Source organism: Callorhinus ursinus, unplaced genomic scaffold (genome assembly GCF_003265705.2).
Source record: "Callorhinus ursinus isolate GAN/ISIS: 27379988/994484 unplaced genomic scaffold, GSC_fseal_2.0 scaffold118, whole genome shotgun sequence".
In the NCBI taxonomy this organism is placed as follows: Eukaryota; Metazoa; Chordata; class Mammalia; order Carnivora; family Otariidae; genus Callorhinus; species Callorhinus ursinus.
The window spans coordinates 679821-702038 of NW_027397180.1; the positions used below are offsets into that span (position 1 = coordinate 679821).

The following is a 22218-nucleotide window of genomic DNA, read 5'->3' on the forward strand; positions in this document are numbered from 1 at the left end:
AGAGTCCCAGCCGGCTCGTCAGAATATGGAGGCTTGTTCTATCCTCCCGGTGGGCCAGGACGAGCCCCAAACACTTAGGGTGGGCCAGGACGAGCCCCAAACGCTTAGGAGCCTTGCTGAATGACTCTACCCAGGTGGAATTTGCGTGTTTATAAATACTGAGTGTGTTAGAGCTCTCTTGGGAGGGAAACAGTTGGTACTTGTTTTGTTCACCGAGAGGTGGACATCAAGGCCAGTTAGATCCATTTCTTGAAGGCAGCTTTCAGGTTGTCATTAGAAATCTGAAGGAGCTGCTTAGTTGTGGCTGGGAGCTCGCTCTCATCGCACCTTTGCAGCTGCAGAAACTGTCACCCCTCTCCCATCCGCTCGGGAGCGAGGTGGAGGAGGACCAGAGGGGTTAAACAATGATCCAAGTTGCTTCCTGAGTTTTGTTTGCATCTTCATTGTCAATAAACATCGTTCCTTTGTTTTATCTATTTCATATTTATGAGAGAACTTCTTTACTTAAGCACTGTCTTCCTTCAAGAGGCAGGAATTGGTGGGAGTGACTCCTAGTTGTCCTGGGACAGCAGCAACGATGTCCCTGTGCTGCATGGGGTGTGCCTGGGCACCGAGGCCAGGCGCTGCGTGGGGGGTACTCTGCAGGGAAGGGGTGTCACCAGGGCCTGGGGTACTGTAGGGACCAGCGTGGCAGAGATACAGCTTGGACCTTTTTTCAAGAAGGGGAAGAATGAACTCTTTCAGTTGCTCTTTTCCACGGTCCCACTTTTGGATTGTAAAGATTCAAATGAGTCCAAAGGTGATGTCTCCCTCCCCGCTCCACACAGAATTTTTTTTTTTTTTAAAGATTTTATTTTTAAGTAATGTCTATACCCAACATGGGACGCAGACTCACAACTCTGAGATCAAGAGGTGCTTTACTGGCTGAGCCAGCTGGGTACCCCTACATGGAGTGATTTAAATTAGGGGCCACGGGGACTGCAGCTGACCCTGGGGTCAGACAGGGGGCCAGACCCAGAGGAAGGCAGTAGGGCAGGTAGGGACTCGGCCAGAGCTGCTGCCTACCCACCCGCAGGCCTCCACAGAGGCAGAGTCTGGGGTGCCAGCTTTGGTTCTCAGAGAGAAGGTTCTCAGAGAGAAGCTCCAAAGAGAAATCGACAGATGTGTGCTGTCTCAACTCTTAAAGACGCTATGGGCCCGTCACAGCAGTTCTGAATCTGGCCCAGGGGCTCCAGGTTGTTGCTTTCAGTTTAGAATTTTATCTGGAAAATGATTTCGCAGTGAGAAGTCAGCACCAGCTTTGTCCCGTAGTCACAGTGTGCATTGTGTGTTTGCTTCAGGGCGTGGTGACCGCCGCCACCAGCCTCATCACCACCTTGGCACAGAAGAACCCTGAGGAGTTCAAGACCTCCGTCTCTCTGGCTGTCTCCAGGTTAAGCAGGGTAAGTCTTTTGGTGGGGAATGGGTCTCAGGGTGCGTTTTCGTCTTAGTTATTTCATTTAATTAATATATTAGCTAACTGTTTAGAATGCAAGGTATTTGGCTCAGTTTGTAAATTCAGGAGTGAGAACTTGTCTTGGTTAGGAATTCGTTGGGTTTTCCTTCAACCGTTTTGCCCGTTGAGAAACGTCCTGTTTGTGTGGGAAAGTGCCCAGAGTAAAGCAGCCCAGCCCAGGTCGTGTCGCCTAAGTGCCGCTCAGCCACTGCACCAGGTGGGGAATGGGGGTGCCGGCGGTGCCCCCCACTGCAGGGAGCCCTGTCCTCATTTGGGTGGCCTCACTCTTCACTTGCCTGTGCTACCTGAGCCTGTGTCCTTCACGGGAACGGCTAGCTCTGATTGCGTCCTGTGTCGTGCGCAGGCACACCCTGCGGACGGCATATATTCTTTTGTGTTTGACTGGTAGAGCTCAGCGTTGCGGAGTTGGTGGGTTTGTTCTGTGTGCCATTCCTTCGTGTTGGACGCTGTGTAGAGCTTATATGAATACACTACAACATACTTCCCCCTAGTCTTGTCTGACACTGGGGCGGTGAACAGCTTGGCTGTCTGTTGGCTTGTGCGTGGGCGTGCGTGGGCGTTCGTGTGGCTGGGGGGCCTGTCCCTGGAGGCGGTGTCACTGGGTCGTGGGGTGGCAGCGGTTCACCTTGAGGGGACAGTGCAGAGCCGCTTCCAGGCAGCTGAGCCGACTGACCTTCCCTCCAGCATGTGCAGTCCCTGCTGCTCTGCATCTTGGCCTTTTATTTTTTATTGTTTTTAAAGATTTTATTTATTTACTTGACAGAGATAGCAAGAGGGAACACAGGCAGGGGGAGTGGGAGAGGGAGAAGCAGGCTCCCCGTCAAGTAGGGAGCCCGATGCGGGAGCCCGATGCGGGGCTCAATCCCAGGACCCTGGGATCATGACCTGAGCTGAAGGCAGACGCTTAACAGCTGCTTGACGACAGAGCCACCCAGGCACCCTGCATTTTGGCCTTTTAGATGTTAACCATTCTGGGGGCATGGTAGTGTCTCATTGTGATTTAAATCTGCATTTTCTTGATTATCATCCAGGTTGAGCAGCTTTGCATGTTTGTGGCTTTTTTGAATGTCTTTTGTGAAGTGCCTGTTAAGTCTTTTGCTCATTTTTCTTTGGTTACCTTTTTGTTGTTTTGTAGAAGAAATTCTTTATATTATATTATTTTTTTTATTTTTAAAGATTTTATTTATTTATTTGACAGAGAGTTAGCGAGAGCAGGAACACAAGCAGGGGGAGTGGGAGAGGGAGAAGCAGGCTTCCCGCGGAGCAGGGAGCCCGATGTGGGGCTCCATCCCAGGACCCTGGGATCGTGACCTGAGCCGAAGGCAGACGCTTAACGACTGAGCCACCCAGGCGCCTCTTTTATATATTTTAGATATGAGCGATTTGTTGGTTATGGTAGGATGAACCAAACTGTCCACATTTAACCATTATTGGTCTTCAAAAATGGCATCTTTGTATGCTTCAGTCTGCTCTGTTTAAAAAAATCTTGTCCTCTGTAATTTGCCATTTCACTCTCTTTGTGAAGTCTTCTGTGATCACAAATTCCCCATTTTAGTGCCCTAAACCTTTCCTTTGTGGCTAGAGCTTTTTGTGCCCTGTGTGTGGAGTCTTTTCCTACTCTGTGGTTTCACATTTAGGTTGACAAGCCGCCGCCCTGGGACTGGTTTCTATGTATACCAGTTGTTCCAGTGTCAGTGCTAAAAAGCCTCCCTGCCCCCCCCCCCCCCCCCCCCCCCCCCCCCCCGCCAGCAGTGCCGCCTTGGCCATAAACCGTTGCGCTGTGTCTGTGCCCCGCCTCCCTCGCTGTTGCTGTTCATCTTGCACCGTGGCATGCTGTCTTAGTTACTGGAACTTGAAATTCAGTGGAGCATGCGCTCAATCTTGTACCCCCACCCCCAAAATCCTGTTGGGACTGTAGGTTAGTTTTGAGAGAATTAAAATCTTGACAGTATTGAGTCTTTGAATCCATGACCATGGTATCCCTCTCCCCTTTTTTGGAGAGTTACTTTAATTTTTCTCACTCATGTTTTGTAACTTTTTGAGTAGAGGTTCCTTTATTTGTTGTTAGGTTTATCTTTATAGTTTATTTTTAAAATGCTGTTCTCAATTATATCTTTTTTAAAAAAGATTTTATTTATTTATTTGAGAGAGAGAGAGCAAGCATGAGTAGGGGGAAGGGTAGAGGGAGACAGAGAAGCATGCTCCTCGCGGAGCAGGGAGCCCAATGCGGGGCTCCATCCCAGGACCCTGAAATCATGACCTGAGCCAAAGGTAGATACTTAACTGACTGAGCCACCCAGGCATCCCATCAGTGATGTCTTAAAATGTATTTTATAACCGCTACGTATTGGTTTGTGCAAGTGATTTTTGTACATTGATCTTGGAGTTGGCAACTCTGCCAAACTGACTTACTAATAATATTTTTTTAAAGATTTTATTTATTTGTCGGAGAGAGCAGGGGGAGCGGCAGAGGGAGAAGCAGGCTTCCCGCAGAGCAGAGACCCGATGCGGGACTTGACCCCAGGACCCTGGGATCATGACCTGAGCTGAAGGCAGACGCTTCACTGACTGAGCCCCCCAGGCGCCCCTCACTTAACTGGTCTTAGTAATTTATGTGTAGGTTGTGTTAGATCTTCTTTGTACTCCATCATGTCTGTGGACAGTGAGTTTTCTTTCCCAGCCCATATTTGTCTTTGTTTCCTGCTTTCTGGCTCCCACTCGGACCTGCACTCATTGTGGACTAAGAGAGGGTTTTCTTCCTCGTCCCAGAGGGGAGTCTTCAGTGTCTCACCATGACAAGTAGAGTTTGCTGGTTTTGTTGCCGTTGGTTTGCTTTGTCACATGAAGGAAATTCCTTTTTGTATCTTGGCCCACATTTTTATCATGAATTAACTGGTGAAGCTATTTGAAGGTAGGGTTTCTTTGTGGAACAGTTTCTTATTTTGGGTTCAGCTTATTTAATAAGTTATGGGTCTTTATATTTTCTGTCCTTTCATCAGTTTTGGTTAAGTTGCACTTTCCTGACGTTTGCTAATTTGAATGTTCACAAATCTCTGGGTGCGGGGGTGTGGGGGTGCGGGGGTGCGGGGGTGCGGGGGTGCGGGGGTGCGGGGGTGCGGGCTATAGGGCTGCCCCCTTCTTGATCTTGCCGTGGGGTGTTTGTGCCTTTTCACCTTCCTGATGAGCCTGTCAAGCATGGTAACTTCTGACTTGGTGGCTCTCTCTGTTGTGTTTTTTCTTCTTGGCTGCTTTCTGTTCCTATCCTTGTTTTATTTCCTTTACTTTCTTGGGTTAATTTGCTAGTTCCTTTGTAAATCTTTGGGGTGGGGGCGCCTGGGTGGCTCAGTCGGTTAAGCGACTGCCTTCAGCTCAGGTCATGGTCCTGGAGTCCCCGGATCGAGTCCCACATCAGGCTCCCTGCTCAGCGGGGAGTCTGCTTCTCCCTCTGACCCCTCCCCCCATCTCATGCTCTCTCTCTCTCTTTCTCATTCTCGCTCTCTCAAATAAATAAATAAAATCTTTAAAAAAAAATTTTTGGGGTGAATTCTTCATTGCTTTTATTTTTGTATTTGTTTTAGATGTGTGCAGTTTTTTAGTTGTAAGTTTCTGAGCGTGGCTTTAGCTGCATGCAACAGCCTGCATTGGCGCCTTCTGCCCCCGAGTGCTCCCTGGCTTCCTCCTCCGTGTGCCTGTAGGCTCTGTTTGCTCTGCTCATCCTGCCCATGCCTTCCCCAGTGCGGAGCTCACCTTCCTGCAGGAGGGGTCACATCCTGGGTCCGGGCTGTTGTCTTGCAGCTGAGGGCGGGGGTCAGGGTGAAACCTTCCCAAACATGCTTACATATGACCTAAAGTGTCATACCTGTAAGCTTTGTAGGGTGGTGCTCCTCTGACTTCCCTGACAGGGGGTGAGGAAGGCACTGGTCTGTGTGTTAGTGGAAATGTCTTAGGGGAAGTCATGTATTCGGAAGGTGGAGGGAGGGTCTGCCCTGCCAAGGACCCTGACGGCCAAGGAGATGGAACCATGAATGAAGGAAGCTTGCTTTCTGGCCTCGGCGAGCTCATGGCAGGGGTTGGCACTGGAGGGCTGTGGGGGTACGGGGCTGGGTTCTTCTAGAACACCAGCTTTTCCCTTCTGAGGGGACCAGAGTTCTCACCCTTTCGTGTTTTATTTGCGTCCTGGTCCACTAAGGAAAGACTGGGTTCCCAGTGCAGGTGCTGTTGAATTCCATAGCGATTTCAGGTCAGTGGTATCGGCTGGTTTGTGCCTGCAGGATGGGGTGGCCATTGCAGAGCAAGAGCATGTGGGGCCACTCCCGACAGTGACAGTGGGCGGCTGCATGCCCTGTGAGCGTGGTGTCACTGCGCTCCTTTACCTCTAGAACAGAGAGAAGCGTGTTAAGTATCCTTAGCTCATCGAACAGAACCATTTCTTAGTGTGTGATCTGACGACCACACTGAGGACCTCTCTTCGTGACACCTGCCTGCACCTGTGTTGTCTTACAGATTGTGACGTCTGCGTCCACAGACCTTCAGGATTATACCTACTATTTTGTCCCGGCTCCCTGGCTGTCTGTAAAACTTCTGAGGCTGCTACAGTGCTACCCACCCCCAGGTACAGCTGCGCAGCGGAGACCTCTCTGAGCGGGTTGCTTAAGTGTCTTAGGGTTAAGTTGTTTGTTATCTTTGTAAGTCCTTTCCTGGAGCTGGTTCTTGTTCTGTGGATCCTTTATGATGCTGCCACACATCTTGGCTTTCCCAGAGCAGCTGGTACAGAACTCACAGTTTTGTTAAAAGTTGGGATTATCTCTGCTTTTATATAGTATCAGATCTATGCAGGTTTTTGAAACGATCTTTTTCAGGAAAACTTGAAACATTTATAAACTTTGTATCATGAGTTGTTAATAATTTATGTAACAGTGTACACCTTGGGGATATTTTTCTGTTTATGTTTTATTGCAAAATGTTACATTTGACTAATATGGTAAGTATCTCCAGATAGAACTTGTCAGTTGAAGAATGTAGATGAAATTTTTTTTAAAGGTTTTATTTATTTATTAGAGAGAGAGAGAGAGAGAGAGTTAGAGCGCGAGCAGCTGGGAGAGGGAGCAGCAGGCTTCCCGCCGAGCAGGGAGCCCGACACGGGGCTTGATCCCAGGACCCTGAGATCATGACATGAGCCAAAGGCAGACGCTTAACGACTGAGCCACCCAGGTGCCCTGTAGATGAAGATTTTTATAGATAACTTCCAAACTGCCCTTTGCAAAGATTGCTTGTTGGTGTAGCCTTTACATTTTAATCTAACTGGGGTTTTTGTACAAGATATTTCTTTGTTTGGTTCAAGTAATTTTCTCTTACTAAATATCTTTCATACCAAAGTATGAACTGCACACCTGTGGCAGACGCTTCCCTTGAGCTGGAGTGGCCCAGCCTCCCTGGTGGCCCCGCTCCTCACTGCCTCACCCCTGCTGCCCCTTGGCCTTTGCCTCACCCCTGCTGCCCGGCCTTGCCTGGCGGCCCTCCCACTTCTTCACTCTGGGGTCGCCTGTGGGTGTGAGTTTCCTCATCTGACCCTCCTTTCAGGCCGTAGGCTCCAGTTTTCTTGTGGCCGGCCCCTCACCTTGGGCCTCTGTGCTCAAGCCCTGGGTGGCTGCTCCTCGGGGGCCCTGCTGGTACCCCTCTTGAACTTGTCCGCAGGGTTCTGCTCCTCTCTCCAATGGCCAGGTGTGCAACGCCCCAGAGGTGCTGGGGGTTTTGGTGGATAAGTTCTTTATGATATTCTGATATTTTTACTGCTTCTTATTCCTTTTTTGTCTGTTATTTCTTTTTTCTGGTTTGATTAGAACTTTAAAAATTTCCCTCTCTTTTTATTGGTTTTGGTAACATTTTCTGTATTTGTTGGGAATGAAGGTGGAGAAAAAGATCTTTTGCCCCGTTTTTCAAACTTTTATGTTTTTTGTCTGTGTCTCTTGAGATTTTATTTTCTCTTGATTTGTGTAATCTGTAATGCAGCAAAAGTGTTGTGCATCTTATTTGCATTAAAATGTATGGGTAGTTACGCTAGCTATTAAATCCTCTCATTTTAAGTAGCTCCACGGTTAGACCAGGAACCCTGATTGTGAGGCGGTATGGCTGGGAGGGGCAGCTGGGTGTGGGGAGCCTGGCCTGACAGTGGTCTGTCTTGCCCAGAAGACCCTGCAGTGCGAGGTCGCCTGACCGAGTGCCTGGAGACCATTCTGAACAAAGCCCAGGAACCACCAAAGTCAAAAAAAGTGCAGCATTCCAACGCCAAGAACGCCGTGCTCTTTGAGGCAATCAGCCTGATCATTCACCATGATAGGTGGGTCGGCAGTGGGTCAGCTCTCCTTCCCTTGACCTTCCCTCAGGGAAGACGTGCCCCTCTTAAACCTGTGTGTGTGCCCATTCTTGTTGAGGTGAGGCCTGCTGGGTGTCGTTGAGTGCTTACCTGTTTCCTGATGCTGACACGTTGCCTCTGCCCTCCTCAGATGGCTGTGGGCTCCTTGTGTGGTCCCTTTTCTGGGCTCCCCTCCAGCACTTCGTGCTCTCTCTGGCCTCAGAACTTGGTCACTGTGGTCCTACCTTTCCCTGAGGGGCCTCTCCTGTTCCTCCTGGGCACCCCGATCCTGCCTGGCTTCTCCCATAACCTTACAGGAAGGACGAGGGTGGGTGCCTGTTAGCTTTCCTGCGACACAAAGCCACACTCAGTGTTGGTCTGAGGCCTTTATGGGGAGTTCAGCACAGGGAGATGGTGGACAGCAGAATGGTTTGCTTCCTTGCCTTTTCTCCTCAGCTTCTGTAGTCTTGACTTCCTGCCTGTGGCCTTGCAGGTGGTGCCTTGCTTTTAGAGTTCCCATTAGCATGATGGTGTGGCTCCCAGGCAGGGCTGTGGGAGATGCCACCTGGGTCCCCATGACTGCAGACTGCTGCACGCCATGCAGGGTGCTGTGGGGGCTCAGGAGGTGTGGCAGACCCTCTCCCAGCCATCTTCCACCTCAGTGTTTCTGGACAAGTGTAGTTTCTTGGGACAGAAAGTCCTACTGAGAGTTCTATGTTAGCGGGGTTGGAACTGTTAAAAAAAAAGTTTTGATGTTAGAGGAAGCCCTTTGGTCTTTATGGAAGATATTTAAAGAGCAGCAGCATCATGAGGGCAAAGTCAAGAGTAAGTAGCAGAGTAGCCAGAACTCTCCGGGAAGTGGTACTTTGGGACTCACTGACCTTGTACCTCTGTGTCCGTGCGCATGGCTCTCAGGAGTCTTCTTGTGGGCAAGGCCTCCGTTCAGCCATTCACCAAGGCTTGCTGCCTCTGGCTGAGCCTCTCTGGCCCCTTGGCGAGAGTCCTGCTTGTTCCCTCTATGAGCTTGGCACAGAGGCTCAGGAGACACTCCATTCGGGGTGGTGCCTCTGTTGTTACCAGCTCTTTGGAGTTGGTGGAATTCTGCATATGAGGTGGCAACGAGCAGAGCAAATGCAAAACTGGCCTCAGGGTTTAGGTTCAAGGCTTTTGTTGTGGGGGCCCCCAAGGTCTCCCTTCAGTAGTGTGCTGGCCGTGAACGCCACCTGCCATGCTGACCTGTGAGTGGCCCTGTCTGTGAGGCACGTGCTGAGGAACCCCCACCTACCCTGCTTCTCCTGTCGGTGCAGTGAGCCAAACCTCCTCGTCCGCGCCTGTAACCAGCTGGGCCAGTTCCTGCAGCACCGGGAGACCAACCTGCGCTATCTGGCCCTGGAGAGCATGTGCACACTGGCCAGCTCCGAGTTCTCCCACGAGGCAGTCAAGACGCACATTGAGACAGTCATCAACGCTCTGAAGGCAAGTGCTCTGTCCTCTGGGGCTTGCACCCCCCGGGCGACTGTTTTCTCTCTGCCTCTGAGGTCAGCTTAGAGCATGCAATGTTGAGCATCCTGTTTTGCACAGAGCAGAGTCACGGTAGATGTTTGAATCAATGCAAACAGTTCTTTTTGGTACAAAGGTAAAATATTTTGTCCTTATCTCTGAGAAAACTCACCCTTTGCAAAAGAAAATACACCTTTCTTAAGGAATTAAAGCTTCAGAGTTGCAAGAGCCAAGTTGAGGTTACCTGCTCCCATTACCTGCCTTTGTGAGTCTCCAGAACAGGTTCTGCGGGCTGGTTGCCCACAGTGGGACACCACGGTATCCCCCGTGTTACTGGTTGCTAGATGAAGTGCTCTAGAGAACGGAAGGCAGGTGGGGACGCTACAGAGCCCTCTGATCTGCTCAGGCTTACAGTTAAGAACAGGTCTGACTCTGTCCTTTTGTGTTTTAGCATTTTTGGCGTGTGTTTTGAATAAGAGGCTACACAAGGGCTGGCAGTTTAGTTTTTTGGTGTTCTGGATTCTCCTGGCCCTGGTTTTGGTGTTTGTTATCAGTTATTGCCAGAAGTCAGAAAGACTTGCCCTTGCCTTTGTCCGTTGCATGGTGGTTCGGCTGTGCCTCCCAGGCTGTCCTATGTCGAGGAGCAGCTGGGGTCTTATTGCATTGCAGAAGCTGACGGAGCAGGTCAGGGGTGGGGCCTGAGAGCAGCACTGTGATAAGCTCCCAGGTGAGGTAGAAGGTGCCAGTCCGTGACCACACAGTAGAGAGGCCTCTGACTTACCCCCAGGAACTCACCTTGATTCTGGGTGGTCCAGAGCTGCTGGGCCCAAGTGTAGGAGTGAGGGGCTCTGCATGAGCAGAGTGTGTCAGGGGTCCCTGGATCAAAGATGGGGAGTGGGGAGAGCTCGCAGTGAGCGTTGGGATGGAGTAGGGGGCCTGAGCCGCAGGGCCCTGGCCACCCTGCCCACGGTCTGCTTGAATGGCTTTTCACGCTGTTCCTTGCGCCCCCAGACTGAGCGGGACGTGAGCGTGCGGCAGCGGGCCGTGGACCTCCTCTATGCCATGTGTGACCGCAGCAATGCCCAGCAGATTGTGGCCGAGATGCTGAGCTACCTGGAGACGGCCGACTACTCCATCCGAGAAGAGATTGTAAGTCTGATGGCCGCCGTGCCGCCAGCACAGTCTTCCTTTCCTTTGTGTGTGTGGTTCTTTCCAGTGCTTTCCTGGGAATCTGCTTGGTTCTGGGTGAGAGATTCCTTCACCTTAGTTTCCCATCAGTGGAGCCTTTCAGTCTTTCGGGAATAACTTTAAACAGCCTGTGTGAATAGGGACCCTCGCAGTGAGATACTTTTGCAACTCAGGTGAGCGCGAGTTCAGATTCCTGTCGGCAAAAGTCTGCAAGTTTGAACCTTGGAATTACTGCTTATGTGCTGGGCACACGCTCCTTCCTCTCTGATAACATTGAGCGTAGCCACCGTTTCCCATCTGGCAGCCCTCACGTTAGGTCATCAGCAAAGTGGGTGCACATACCAAACACCTTGTCAGAGTCCTGCACATACTGACCTGGGAAAAGGCTGATCGTGATGCAGAATTGGGGTGCACCAGGTTCCAGGTAGCCTGAGGCCAGCACGTAGGGGGCCCTGAGTGTGTGTTGTGATTCACAGAGGGCTCAGTGTGAGTCTGTGTGGAGAGGTCAGTTGCCAAGGTCAGCGACCCTGCAGCCTCTCCCTCCTATGAAAAAGTGTTTCTTATTTGTTGTTCTGGGGAGCAAAGTGCGGCTGAGGCCTCCTGGGGAGCTCTGGGGAGCAGGTGTCCAGCATCAGAGCTCACCATGAGTGACTCTCAGGATTGCTCCTAGGCTGCTGTTCGGTTTGGAAATGACAGGCTTGGAGTTTCTGGGTATAGGTGGCTCTGCATACAGTTGGACGCTCAGATTTATAGAGGATCATTTATTGAATGGCTGTGGCCCGCGTGGCTGGGCTGGGACAGGTGCTGGCTCTTCAGTGCTAAGTGGCATGGCTTAATTACTGTGTGGTCATGCTTTAGTGAGGAGCAGGGCTCCCCTGAAGAAGAAGGCCAAGGAAGGCTTCTGGAGCTGAACTGATGCCCAGCCAGGAAAGAGGGCTCAGGTGCATCCGGGGAGCCAGGAGGGACAGGGAGGAAGATCTAAGAACAGACGTGCAGGGGAGTGTGGGGAGGAGGATCCAAGAACAGATGTGCAGGGGAGCGTGGGGTGGAGATCTGAGAACAGACTTGCAGGAGAGCGTGGGGAGGAAGATCCGAGAACAGATGTGCAGGGGAGCGTCGGGAGGAAGATCCAAGAACAGATGTGCACGGGAGCCTGGGGTGGGTGGGGGTCATGATTGGAGCGTGGTCAGGCGGCAGGGCTAGGGCTTGGTGCCTGTGCGGGTGGGCCTGGGTTGCTCTGGGGACCGTAGTCACCAGGGCATGGTTCTCATCACTGCCGGGTGCGTTCTGAGCAGAGAGGGAAGGGGCGTGTTCAGGCTTTTAAGGTCTTGAATGTTAGCCAGCTCCATGTTGGCTCTTACCCCTTTGGAAATGACGAGTGACGTTCCTCAGTCAGCTTTAGTTGAATGAGGAGTAAGACTGACCGATGTGAGTTTACAGGTCAGTGCTCTGTCTGTCCGTCTGTGCAGTGTGGCATGTCCGAGGATTTACCCTGGGGTCGTGCTAGCTGCCTGGCATCCACACCTGGATGTGCTGGGTACCCAGCTCACAGGGGGCCTTTCTGTCCACAGGGAAGGCAGGTCCTAGGCAGGATGGCAGACTTGCTTGTAGTGTGGCTGAGGATTGGTGGAGGCAGAGCTCCGGACCCTGGCGGGGGCTGGGGGCAGCTTGGGAAGCGTTGTCATGGGGTACAGGGGGACGGGTTAGCATGGTGGGAGCAGGGCATATGTGGCAGGGGCAGTGAAGATGCTGACCTGTGTCATGCTGGTGGGAGGCCCTGAGTGCTCAGCTTTGGGGCAAGCTCTGGCCTCAAAGAGTTTTAGGCCAAGGGCAGTGACATTGAGTTTTGGAATGACGCTCTGGGATCACTATGGAGAGTCGATGTGGATGCCGGAGGGTGGGCAGAGCAGATGGATGGTGGTCCAGGCTACAGCAGGGGCTCTGGGGGCACAGTCAGGAGGGTGAAGGAGTGGGAAGGTGGGCTGTGAGGATGGGCAGCTGCATAAAGAACAGGGTCTAGTGTTGATAGCTGATGCTGTTCAGGGGGCTCAGTGCCCCAAGAAGGTGACTAGGGGAGGGAGCGGGGGTCTGCTTTTGGACAGCCCAGTGCTCTTGCCCCTGGGCAGTGTGTGTGGTTCACAGAGCCCTCTGGAATGCATGGGGGTAAATGAGTGGGTGGGGTTTCCCATGAAGAGTAGAGGGGAGAGTGTTGAGAAAGACTGGCCAGAGCAGGAGGAGACCCAGGGAGCCCTGCCGCTCTGAGGATGGGGCTGCTGGGAGGAGGACCCATGCCAGGGCTGCCTAGGCCGAGGTCGGACGGCAGCTGTGCCCGCCTGCAGCCATGACCTGGCTCTCCGGTGTGTTTTCCTAGACTGTGTCCCTCCGAGTCTATTCCTGGAGGGCGGTACTTTCTGGGCTCCATTGAGAATTTGGTGGAAGCTTCTTGCACACCCAAGCTTTGGCACGTGCGGAGGTCCTTCTGAAGCCCTGGAGTTGATGCAGGGCAGCACATGGTGCTGCTGCTGGTGCTGTGGGGCCCGGAGCGCCTGCCCTGAGCATCCACCCCTGCAGGTGCTGAAGGTTGCCATCTTGGCGGAGAAGTATGCTGTGGACTACACGTGGTACGTGGACACCATCCTGAACCTGATCCGGATTGCCGGTGACTATGTGAGCGAAGAGGTGTGGTACCGTGTCATTCAGATTGTCATCAACCGGGACGATGTGCAGGGCTATGCTGCCAAGACGGTGTTCGAGGTATGGTCCAGACGCCCCCCTCTGGATAAAGCGTGGGGTTTTGATGGGTATTGCTGGCCTCCCTTGTGTCTTCCACTTGCTGGTCTGGGAGGTCCCAGCTCACACTGTGGAGCCTAATCTCCAGTATGCGCAGGGTCTCCATAGTGTGGTTCTTGGGCTCCGTTGGCGAGGGTCATGTGTGCCCAGGAGGATGCTGATGTGCACCTGCCCCCACCTGGAGCCTGAGTAGAGCACAGCTCTCATTGCAGGGCTGGGATTGGCCACATCCCTGCCTCTCGGGTTCCCCTACAACTGACATACCTGCAGAAGTGGCGGGAAGGGCATGAAGGGGTGGATTCGAAAGCCAGGACGGTCTCTTGGAAGCTGCTGGAAGCTCACAGGAGCGCTTCCTGAGTTGTGCTTGGTTTTGGCACATCACCACGATGTAGCGACTTTACCCTGACGACAGATGCGTCTCAGCTCTTTGACCCGCGCTGGGGGCGCCTGTGCATCGGGCTCATCGTGCTTACTGTCTTACAGGCTCTTCAGGCCCCAGCGTGCCATGAGAACCTGGTCAAAGTGGGTGGCTACATCCTGGGGGAGTTTGGAAACTTGATAGCCGGGGACCCAAGATCCAGGTGAGAGAGCCCATGGGAGTCGGGTGAGCGCTGTGCTGTGGTGCTGGCTCTGGGTCTCCCGCTTCTCAGCTGTCGGCGGAGTGTAGGGTGGCAGGTGTCCTCACAGCTTGTTGGGATGGCCAGAGTAGGAGCACTTCTACTCTGGGTCACTATTTTTATTTTCCTTCAAGCTGTACAAGAACAGGGGTTCTAGCTGACTGGAGGGGAGGTTTGCACTCAGTCCGGAGATGGAGGTGCGTGCCTGACGGCACAACTCTTCTGCTTTACAGGAGTGGTTGTGGCTTAGTGTGGGTCTTTTTCCCAGAGCCGCCCCTCGCTCACCCCGCCGGTGAGAGGCATAGGTGGCTGGTGGCACGCACAGGGCGTCGGGGACGAGGGGTGATGTGCCCCCACCTTGTCTGCGCCCTATCTGTACCCTGCAGCCCCCTGATCCGGTGCCCTGTCTGTGCCCTGCAGCCCCCTGATCCGGTGCCCTGTCTGTGCCCTGCAGCCCCCTGATCCATGGCCCTGTCTGTGCCCTGCAGCCCCCTGATCCAGTGCCCTGTCTGTGCCCTGCAGCCCCCTGATCCAGTTCAACCTGTTGCACTCCAAGTTCCACCTGTGCAGCGTCCCCACCAGGGCGCTGCTCTTGTCCACCTACATCAAGTTTGTGAACCTCTTTCCGGAGGTGAAGACCACCATTCAGGACGTGCTGCGCAGCGACAGCCAGCTGAAGAATGCGGACGTAGAGCTGCAGCAGCGGGCCGTGGAGTACCTGAGGCTCAGCACAGTGGCCAGCACTGACATCCTGGTAGGCCCTGGCTGCTCTGTCCCCCTGCTGTGCTGTCACATGTCTTGGGGTTGGAAGCCACAGGGCTTTGAGCTGTGGTGACCCAGGGCCTCTTTCTCTAGGCAACTGTCCTGGAGGAGATGCCGCCATTTCCAGAGCGTGAGTCTTCCATCCTGGCCAAGCTCAAGAAGAAGAAGGGCCCAAACACAGTGACAGACCTGGAGGAGGCCAAGCGAGAGAGGAGCGCCGATGTCAACGGGGGCCCTGAGCCTGCCCCAGCCAGCGCCGCGGTGGGTCCCTTCCTGATGGCAGTGTGCTGCATAAGCTCCTGGGTTGCCTCTCTCTGAGATTCGGGGCCAGCAGAGCATTTGCCTGTTCGGGAGAGTTGTGTTAAGTATGACAGTGTGTGCCAGGAACGTAGCAGTGGGACCCAGCCCAGGTCTTCACGTCTCTTTTGCCTATGACCTCCAGAAGCTGTTTTCAGACGCCTGGGCCCCGTCTTCTAGAAAGTCCTGCAGATCGCTGTCTCGGGTCCAGAGTGTGCTCCCAGTTCCTCTCTGTCCTGACTGGGTCAGACGACATGGTCACTCACTTCATTTGCGGGACTGCCTTGTGTAGGAGGCCTGTCCAGCTATTCCTTGTTGGTTTAGAGCAGACTGACCTACCTCATGCTGTTCTTAGAGGTTTTCAGTAGTGATTTGGTTCAGAATCAATTTCCCATTTTTGTATGAAATGGTGAGAGCATTCACATGTAAATGAAAACACGTCCTTTGATGTTTATCAGGTGGGAGATGTTGTTCTGAGAGTTGTATTTGTTTCTTGTCTCTTCCTGACTGGAGTAGGAGTTTCGTGAGAGCATGCACACCAGCCCTGCCGCGTAGCTGCCACCTGGGTGCTGGGACTGGCTCCCCAGAACTGTGGGCTTTCAGCTTGTCCATTATGGGAGGGATCCTGGAGAGCTTTCTTTCCTCTCTGGGGTCTTGGTCCAGTGACGTGAATAATACCTACTAGCAATACCAGGTGGCCTTTGTGAGGAGGAGTGTCAGAGCAGATGTGTGCCCCTGTGCGGAGAGACCAGGGCCTTTGCTTGTCAAGAGTGTGCTTTTGTCTGAGCCCTGTTGCTCCTTGGCGGGATCTGCTTGTGTCTCCCCATTGACCGTGTGTCCGGCCCTTGAACCAAGGATGCCGGGCCTACCATGAGCCCTATATTCAGGCCTCCCCAGGCCCCTGACTAGCGGTCCCCACTGTGACGGGTGTCACCTGAGTCCTGATGCTTTCTTTTTGGAGGTGCCTTCTTTAGTCTGGACCTTCTGGCATGTTTCCTTGTGATGCTTGCTCCATGGTTTTTGGCAGCTAAATTTCATGAATTGGTTTTGCAGTGAATGATAAATACATGCTTTTTCTCCAGGTGGTCATCATCCCTTTGTCCCTGAGTAATTTAGCAGGGCTGGCTTTTCAAGCTCCGTGTCTCTGCGCCTATCCTCTGGGCACAGAGTGGACCTGAGTCTTGAAGGCAGTGACTGGCTCGCCCCACCCCAGGAGCACGGACACTTGTTGGTGAAGAGGTCCCGAAGGTCATCTTAGTGCCAGGGTTTTGTTGATTGGATTTGTGAAGTGGCCTGGTTCCTGGAGGTAGTGGGCCTGCAGGCTTGTGCGTGAACTGGTTTTCGTGCTATACTAGGTTCTTCCCATGGTGCTGGGGGCAGTGGCTCATCTGCCTTTGGCATCGTCTGGACTCAGACTCACGTGACGCAGCGGGGGACTGTCTGCCAGGAGAAACTGGGATGGCCTGTCTGTGCCTCGGGGGGCAGCCCCTGCCGAGTGCCCTGATGTGAGCAGTGGAAATGGGCTTTAATGTCTTTGCTGATGGTTGTCACTGGTCTCTCCTTATTTGGTTCTTGACTTTTCTTGAGAAGCGTACATGTACCAGGCCTTGGGCCACATCTGGTTTGCCCAGCCACATCTAGGCTGTGGTGCTTGGGAATCCGTTGGCCCCTTTCTGACGCCGGTTGTGAGCAGTGAGCCCCACTTTGAGAAGGCAGGTGTGATAAGATTTAACGAGTTGTTGATAAAGCACGTTCTCAGGGCTGGGGAGGAGTGAGGCTCTCTTCCAGGTTAACTCGGCAAATATTTTAACTTCAGGCTCTGAGTTTTCTGCTTGACTAAGTGGTGCCTGGCGAGTAGTTGTTTGTGAGCAGATGGCCCTTCTGAGCTGAGAACTAGCAGTGCTGCAGATAGCATCATGATCACGTGAGTGGTGATTTGCTCTCAGTGCTCAGACGGCCGGGGGTCTGATCAGAGACCCCCTCCAACGGGGGCAGGAGAAGCAGGGCAGAAAAGCGGGGGAGGGGTCCCTCCAGGCTGAGTCTCCTCTAGTCTTCCTTCCCACCTTGGAGGGGAGGCCCTGCCTCGGAATGGCATTGAGATGTCTGGATTTTACATGGAAAACAGCAGTGTGTTTTACTGTGGTGTGCTTTCGGTCAGAAGGCCTTACTCAGGGTCACAGACAATGCTGGAAGAATGTTTTCTTTGTAACAGGCTGCTCTCCTTGGGTCCACCTTCCGTGGGCCTGGGGCCTCGGCCCCTGTGCCTCCTGGTTGCTTATCTGTGCATGGTGAACGTGCATGGTGAGCATCTCTTGTGGCGCCAGGGCCATCTTTGGTGGGTGTTTGGAGACATCACGGTGCTCCTGGGGCTTTCGGGCTGGTAGCGGAGCTTGGAGCCAACATGCACTCTGTAGGCGTGCGGGACTGTTCTTGCTGTTCTCCTTCCTGCTGTCGTTGCTGTCAAGGTGAGGAGAAAGAACTTGTTTGATGGCTGTTGGGCAGACTCCCCGGGGATGGTCTTCCCTGAGTCCTGAAAGGAAGGGGAGTCAGCGGAGAGGCAGTGGGTCTGGGGACCTGCCCCACGGATCTGGGGAGGGAGCAGTTGTCCAGGTGGGTTCTCCCAGCAGAACAGCCTTGCTTCTGTCTGTTGTAATTTTGGGGGTGCATATTTGACCTGATTGGAGAAAAAGTTTTCTTTTTAAAAAATTTTTTTGAGAGAGAGTGAGAGCTTGTGCCTTCACATGCTTGGTGGGGGGTGGGGCAGAGGGAGAGAGAGAATCTTAATCAGGCTCCTCGTCCAGCACAGAGCCTGATGTGGGGCTCCATCTCACAACCCTGAGATCATGACCTGAGCCAAAATGAAGAGTCAGACACTTAACCGACTGAGCCACCCAGGCGCCCCTGGACAAAAGATTTTCTTTAAGAAACATTTGGGGGCGCCTGGGTGGCTCAGTCAGTTAAGTGTCTGCCTTGGTTTTGGCTCAGGTCATGATCTCAGGGTCCATGTCAGGCTCTGTCCTTGGCGTGGAGTCCGCCTGGGACTCTCTCGCTATTCCTCTCAGTCTTTCAGATAAACAAAGAAATCTTCAAACAAACAAGCAAACATTTGAACCGTTATTCAGGAGCCAGTGGTAAAGATCTTGCAATAGGTGGCAGTGGGGCGATAATCCCCATTTAGGCCGTAGGTGTGTCAGCTGCAGCAGGTGCCTTGCCTGCCTGATTCCATGCTCCTCAGATGGTGAGGCTCCTGCAGTGACTGGGAAGCAGCGTTGCGAGGAGTTGTGCTCCCAGGAGCCCTGTCCCGTGCAGCGAGGGCCAGGAGCCACCTTGAGAGGTCACATCCACGTCCTGGCTCATGTTGCAGGAGTTTCTGGTACTCCTTCTCTTGACAGCTCCTCTGTGGTCCCCATCCCTTTTCTGGGGGCCCTGCAGGGTTGGTCTCCATGTGCTGCATACCCCACCAGCCTTGAGGAAGGAGGGGCCATCAGCAGAGCAGGGTTCTTGGCCCCGTCAGACCCACACCCGCCTGCAGAGCACATATTTTGTGATGCCTCCTTTATCATAGAATGGAATTCCTCTGGCAGTCAGAGGCCTCGCCAGTGGTGTGACTGGCCAGTGCCAGGGTGGATGCCCACGTGCTGGGGGAAGAAAGTACTTGGCCTCCTTTAGCTCACAGGGTAGTTGTGTTCCTGAAAAGATGAGTGTATGTTAAAACCCGGCAAAATATAGCAATGTAAAATGGCATCAGGATGTAGTCTCAGATAATTCCAGGCTGACTTGTACCTTCACGAATGTTCAGTGGGACACTCAAAGCCATTCAAGACCAGCCTCAGGGCTGAGCGGCTCATCTCTGCCCTTGTTGCGACACCGCCCCAGGGGAAACCAGAGCCCGCTCGTCCCAGGGTGCAGGGCCAGAGTGTGCTTGTCGGCTGGGTGTGTGCTTTGTGGGGGGAGTGGTCCCCCCGGGGCTTTATTCTTTGTCTTTTGCCTGGGATCAAAAAATCATTTAAAAAAAAGATGTCTGTTCTGTAGGTTTTTTATGTTTTTTCTCTTTGACTCAGTAAGGCTTACACACGGTTAAACCAAGAGTGCGCCCTGAGTTGTTAGCTGCCTTCACCTCTCGTGCTCACTCCCGCTTCGGAAGGTTGACCGTGGCGTGTGTGGTCTCACTGTTTTTTGGCCTCCTTTGTGGCAAAAGTGTTTTCAGAACTTTTTTTTCCCGTTAAGATAATCTTCATGAAGAAAGGTTAACTCTTTTTCTAGTCATGCGAGATTGTGCCTGATCCTCCAGCTGTGGGCTTCAGGCTTGACCCTGGGGTGCAGCCGCCCCTCGTGTGCTGGACGCTTGCCTGGCGCAGCCTGGCAGGAGCTGTTGGGGGGGTGGCACAGGTGCTTGTACTTGCTTGGCCTTGGCGTGCCTGAAGGTTCCCCGCTGACCCTCTCCTTCCCTGTTTTCCAGTCCACGCCTTCTCCATCGGCAGACCTCTTGGGTCTGGGGGCTGCACCCCCTGCCCCCGCGGGCCCCCCACCCTCCTCCGGCGGGCTGCTCGTGGATGTGTTCTCAGACTCACCCTCCGCGGTTGCACCACTGGCTCCCGGCTCTGAAGACAACTTTGCCAGGTAGTCGGTCTCTCGTGTCCTCAGGACAGGGACTCTCTCGGCATCATCCCCTCTCTGCATGTTCCTGGCAGGTGCCCAGCCTGCCTTTTTTATTGAGACCCATCCCTCAGTTGCACCCTCCTGCTTTATCCTGGTCCGTCCCGAGGCGCGGGCCGTTCTCCCCTCCCCCAGCCCCGTCTTCCCTGCTCTCTGTGTCACCTCATCAAGACCTCCCCCCCCCGTGCGTGGAGCCCTGCCCCCCTGGCCCCCTCCCCGTCTCCAGGGCACGGACGTCACCCCGCCCTTCCCAGCATGCTTTCTTTCCTCCTCTCTTTGCTGTGCTGTTCCGTCCCTTTTTTCTGTCTGCTCTCTGTCCCTTGTGTCTCTGTTGGTCTTAAATCCGGCCGGGAGGTGTGGGAGGGCTTGGCCTGGGTGTGGGGGCAGGCCGGCCAGACGGAGAGGAGCATCTTCAGAAAGCGGCCCCTTGTCCTTGAGTGTTGTGACGACAGCAGCAGGATTCTTGTGGTTTTGCAGTTTTCCTGTCTCTTGGTGTTTGTACTGTGTGTGAATTCTTGCTTCCTGTTGCTTGTTGAAGGTGACGAGGCGGGTTTGGAATGGTGCGAGTTACAGTCTGTGGCTTCTAGAAATGCTGAGTTGGACATGGAAAAGCACCACACACTCAGGTGTGTTGTGGAAGAAGGTTGTGCATACTGAATGGGCTGCATTTTGCCTTCTGAGGCTTCGTGTGCAGCGCGAGCAGCTTGAACTGGGCAGAGCGCCTGTTGTGTTGAGATGGGGGTGCTGGATGAGGCAGGAGGGCAGCCGTGGGGACCGAGAGGAGCACAGCTCCGTGGAGTGGGCCCCATGGTGGACCAGGCCCAGCCATCCGTGGATGAACCGTGCTTCCTGCTGTGTCTGCCGCTGCTTCTTCCACGTGAGGGTGGCTGGTGGTCATGCACACATGTCAGCAGCACCTGAACCTCTGTGGGGTGCCCACAGGCACCTTTGTACGAAACAGGGTGAGGGCAGGGAGTGCTGGCTCTGAGCTTCTCTAGGCCAGCAGCACACCTGGACTTGGAGATTTTGGGGTATAGGGGCTGCTGCCAGGGAGCGTCTATCTCTCGCTGCCCCCTGGATGTCATGGAGAGCTCCATGTGGCAGTGCCCCTCCTGCCTGCCTGCCCCACTGCCCACTCTGGACTGTGCCTCCTCCTCCATGTGCAGATGGGGAGCCCCCAGAGCAGGGGGCCAGCGAGCAGGGCTGGCTCTTGTTGCCTCGCTGACTGCGCTGCACCTGCCCTGCCCCTCGCTCCTTCTTTTGGTCCCAGTTTACTGCATAATTGTGGTTTGTGGTAGAGGAGGCCAGGACACTTAGCTCCTCAGAGATGAGTACAAGCAAAACTGAACACACATTTCATTTTCTTCTGATTCTGTGTACTGTGGATACCATGTAGTGAGCAACATCATGGGCCCCCGTGGGGTGCAGACACTAACCCTGCATTGAGGGGTGGCCATCGCCTGCAGCAGCCTGGCTGCCATGCTGCTGGTCACCCCCAGAGCTGCGGCCAGCGCCCTGCGTCAGGTCCGGCCTGAGAGCATGTGTGGGCCCTGGTGTGTGCATGTTTGAGTCGTGGATCAGTGCTTTTGTGGAGGGCCGAGCACTGTCCTGCTCTGTCCTGTGTGGTCACACCCTGGGTCTCTAGTGTGCACCTTTTACTGATGTTTCTACAGTACTTTTCTACCTTAACTTTACTTTGAGTCCCTTAGAGGTTTTTCTGGACTTTTTGTTTGTTAGATTCTTTTTCAAAGTAAATCTTTATATTTTCATTGGGTGGCTGAGGGACTCACATGCTGTCCCTTCCCCCTAGGTTCGTCTGTAAAAATAATGGTGTGCTGTTTGAAAACCAGCTGCTTCAAATTGGACTGAAGTCTGAATTCCGGCAGAATTTGGGTATGTGCTTTAATTAGTTAACGGAAACCATCACTTAGAAACTACGGGCAGAAAATATTTGCAAGTCACGCATCTGGTAAGGGCTTAGTTTCCAGAACATACAGAGAAGTCCTAAATCTCAACAATAAAACAACAATCTGATTCAAAGATGGGCGGAGGACTGGAGCCGACGTCTGTCCAGGGAAGACCTACAACTGGCCAGCCAGCAGGGGAGATTCCCACGTCCCTGCTCGTCAGGGACATGCACATCAGAGCTACGGCGAGGACCCGCTTGCGGCCCTCAAGACGGCTGTTGTCCACTGACAGCAGAAACCCCGCGAGTGGGAGCACGGGCAGGGTGGACCCTCCCGCACACGCGGCGGGAATGGAAGCCGGTGCAGCAGCCGTGGAAAACGGCGTGGCGGTTCCTCAAACAACTGAAAATGGAATGACCGTGTGTTCCAGCGATTCCCCTTCAAGGTATTGACCCAGAGAGCCAAAAGCAGGGACGCGAGTGGATGCCTGAACACCCACATTCACAGCCGCTGACACAGGGAAGCAGCCCAAGCGTCATCGACGGACAAGCGGATAAATGTGGTCCGTCCACACACCGGACCGTCACTCAGCCTGAACACGGAGGGACACGCTGACACCTGCCACAGTGTGGG

The 22218-nt window shown here is 53.5% G+C and overlaps 1 protein-coding gene across 7 annotated transcripts in view; it reads left to right on the forward strand.

Moving 5' to 3' along the window:
• AP2A2 (adaptor related protein complex 2 subunit alpha 2) overlaps positions 1-22218 on the forward strand; it is a 72915-nt gene that overhangs the window by 45525 nt on the left and 5172 nt on the right. For 6 of the 7 annotated variants that reach the window (XR_012377188.1, XM_025861979.2, XM_073889781.1 and 3 more), the window contains 11 exons: positions 1341-1442; positions 6020-6128; positions 7703-7853; positions 9176-9344; positions 10380-10517; positions 13128-13310; positions 13830-13927; positions 14486-14717; positions 14819-14986; positions 19482-19642; positions 21489-21571. Coding sequence is in view for 6 of the 7 variants with exons in the window: in XM_025861979.2 (XP_025717764.1) it covers positions 1341-1442; positions 6020-6128; positions 7703-7853; positions 9176-9344; positions 10380-10517; positions 13128-13310; positions 13830-13927; positions 14486-14717; positions 14819-14986; positions 19482-19642; positions 21489-21571 (1594 nt within the window). In the remaining variant the exon portion in view is untranslated. The remainder of the gene's footprint in view (positions 1-1340; positions 1443-6019; positions 6129-7702; positions 7854-9175; positions 9345-10379; positions 10518-13127; positions 13311-13829; positions 13928-14485; positions 14718-14818; positions 14987-19481; positions 19643-21488; positions 21572-22218) is intronic. The other variant, XM_073889779.1, reaches the window with a different exon arrangement.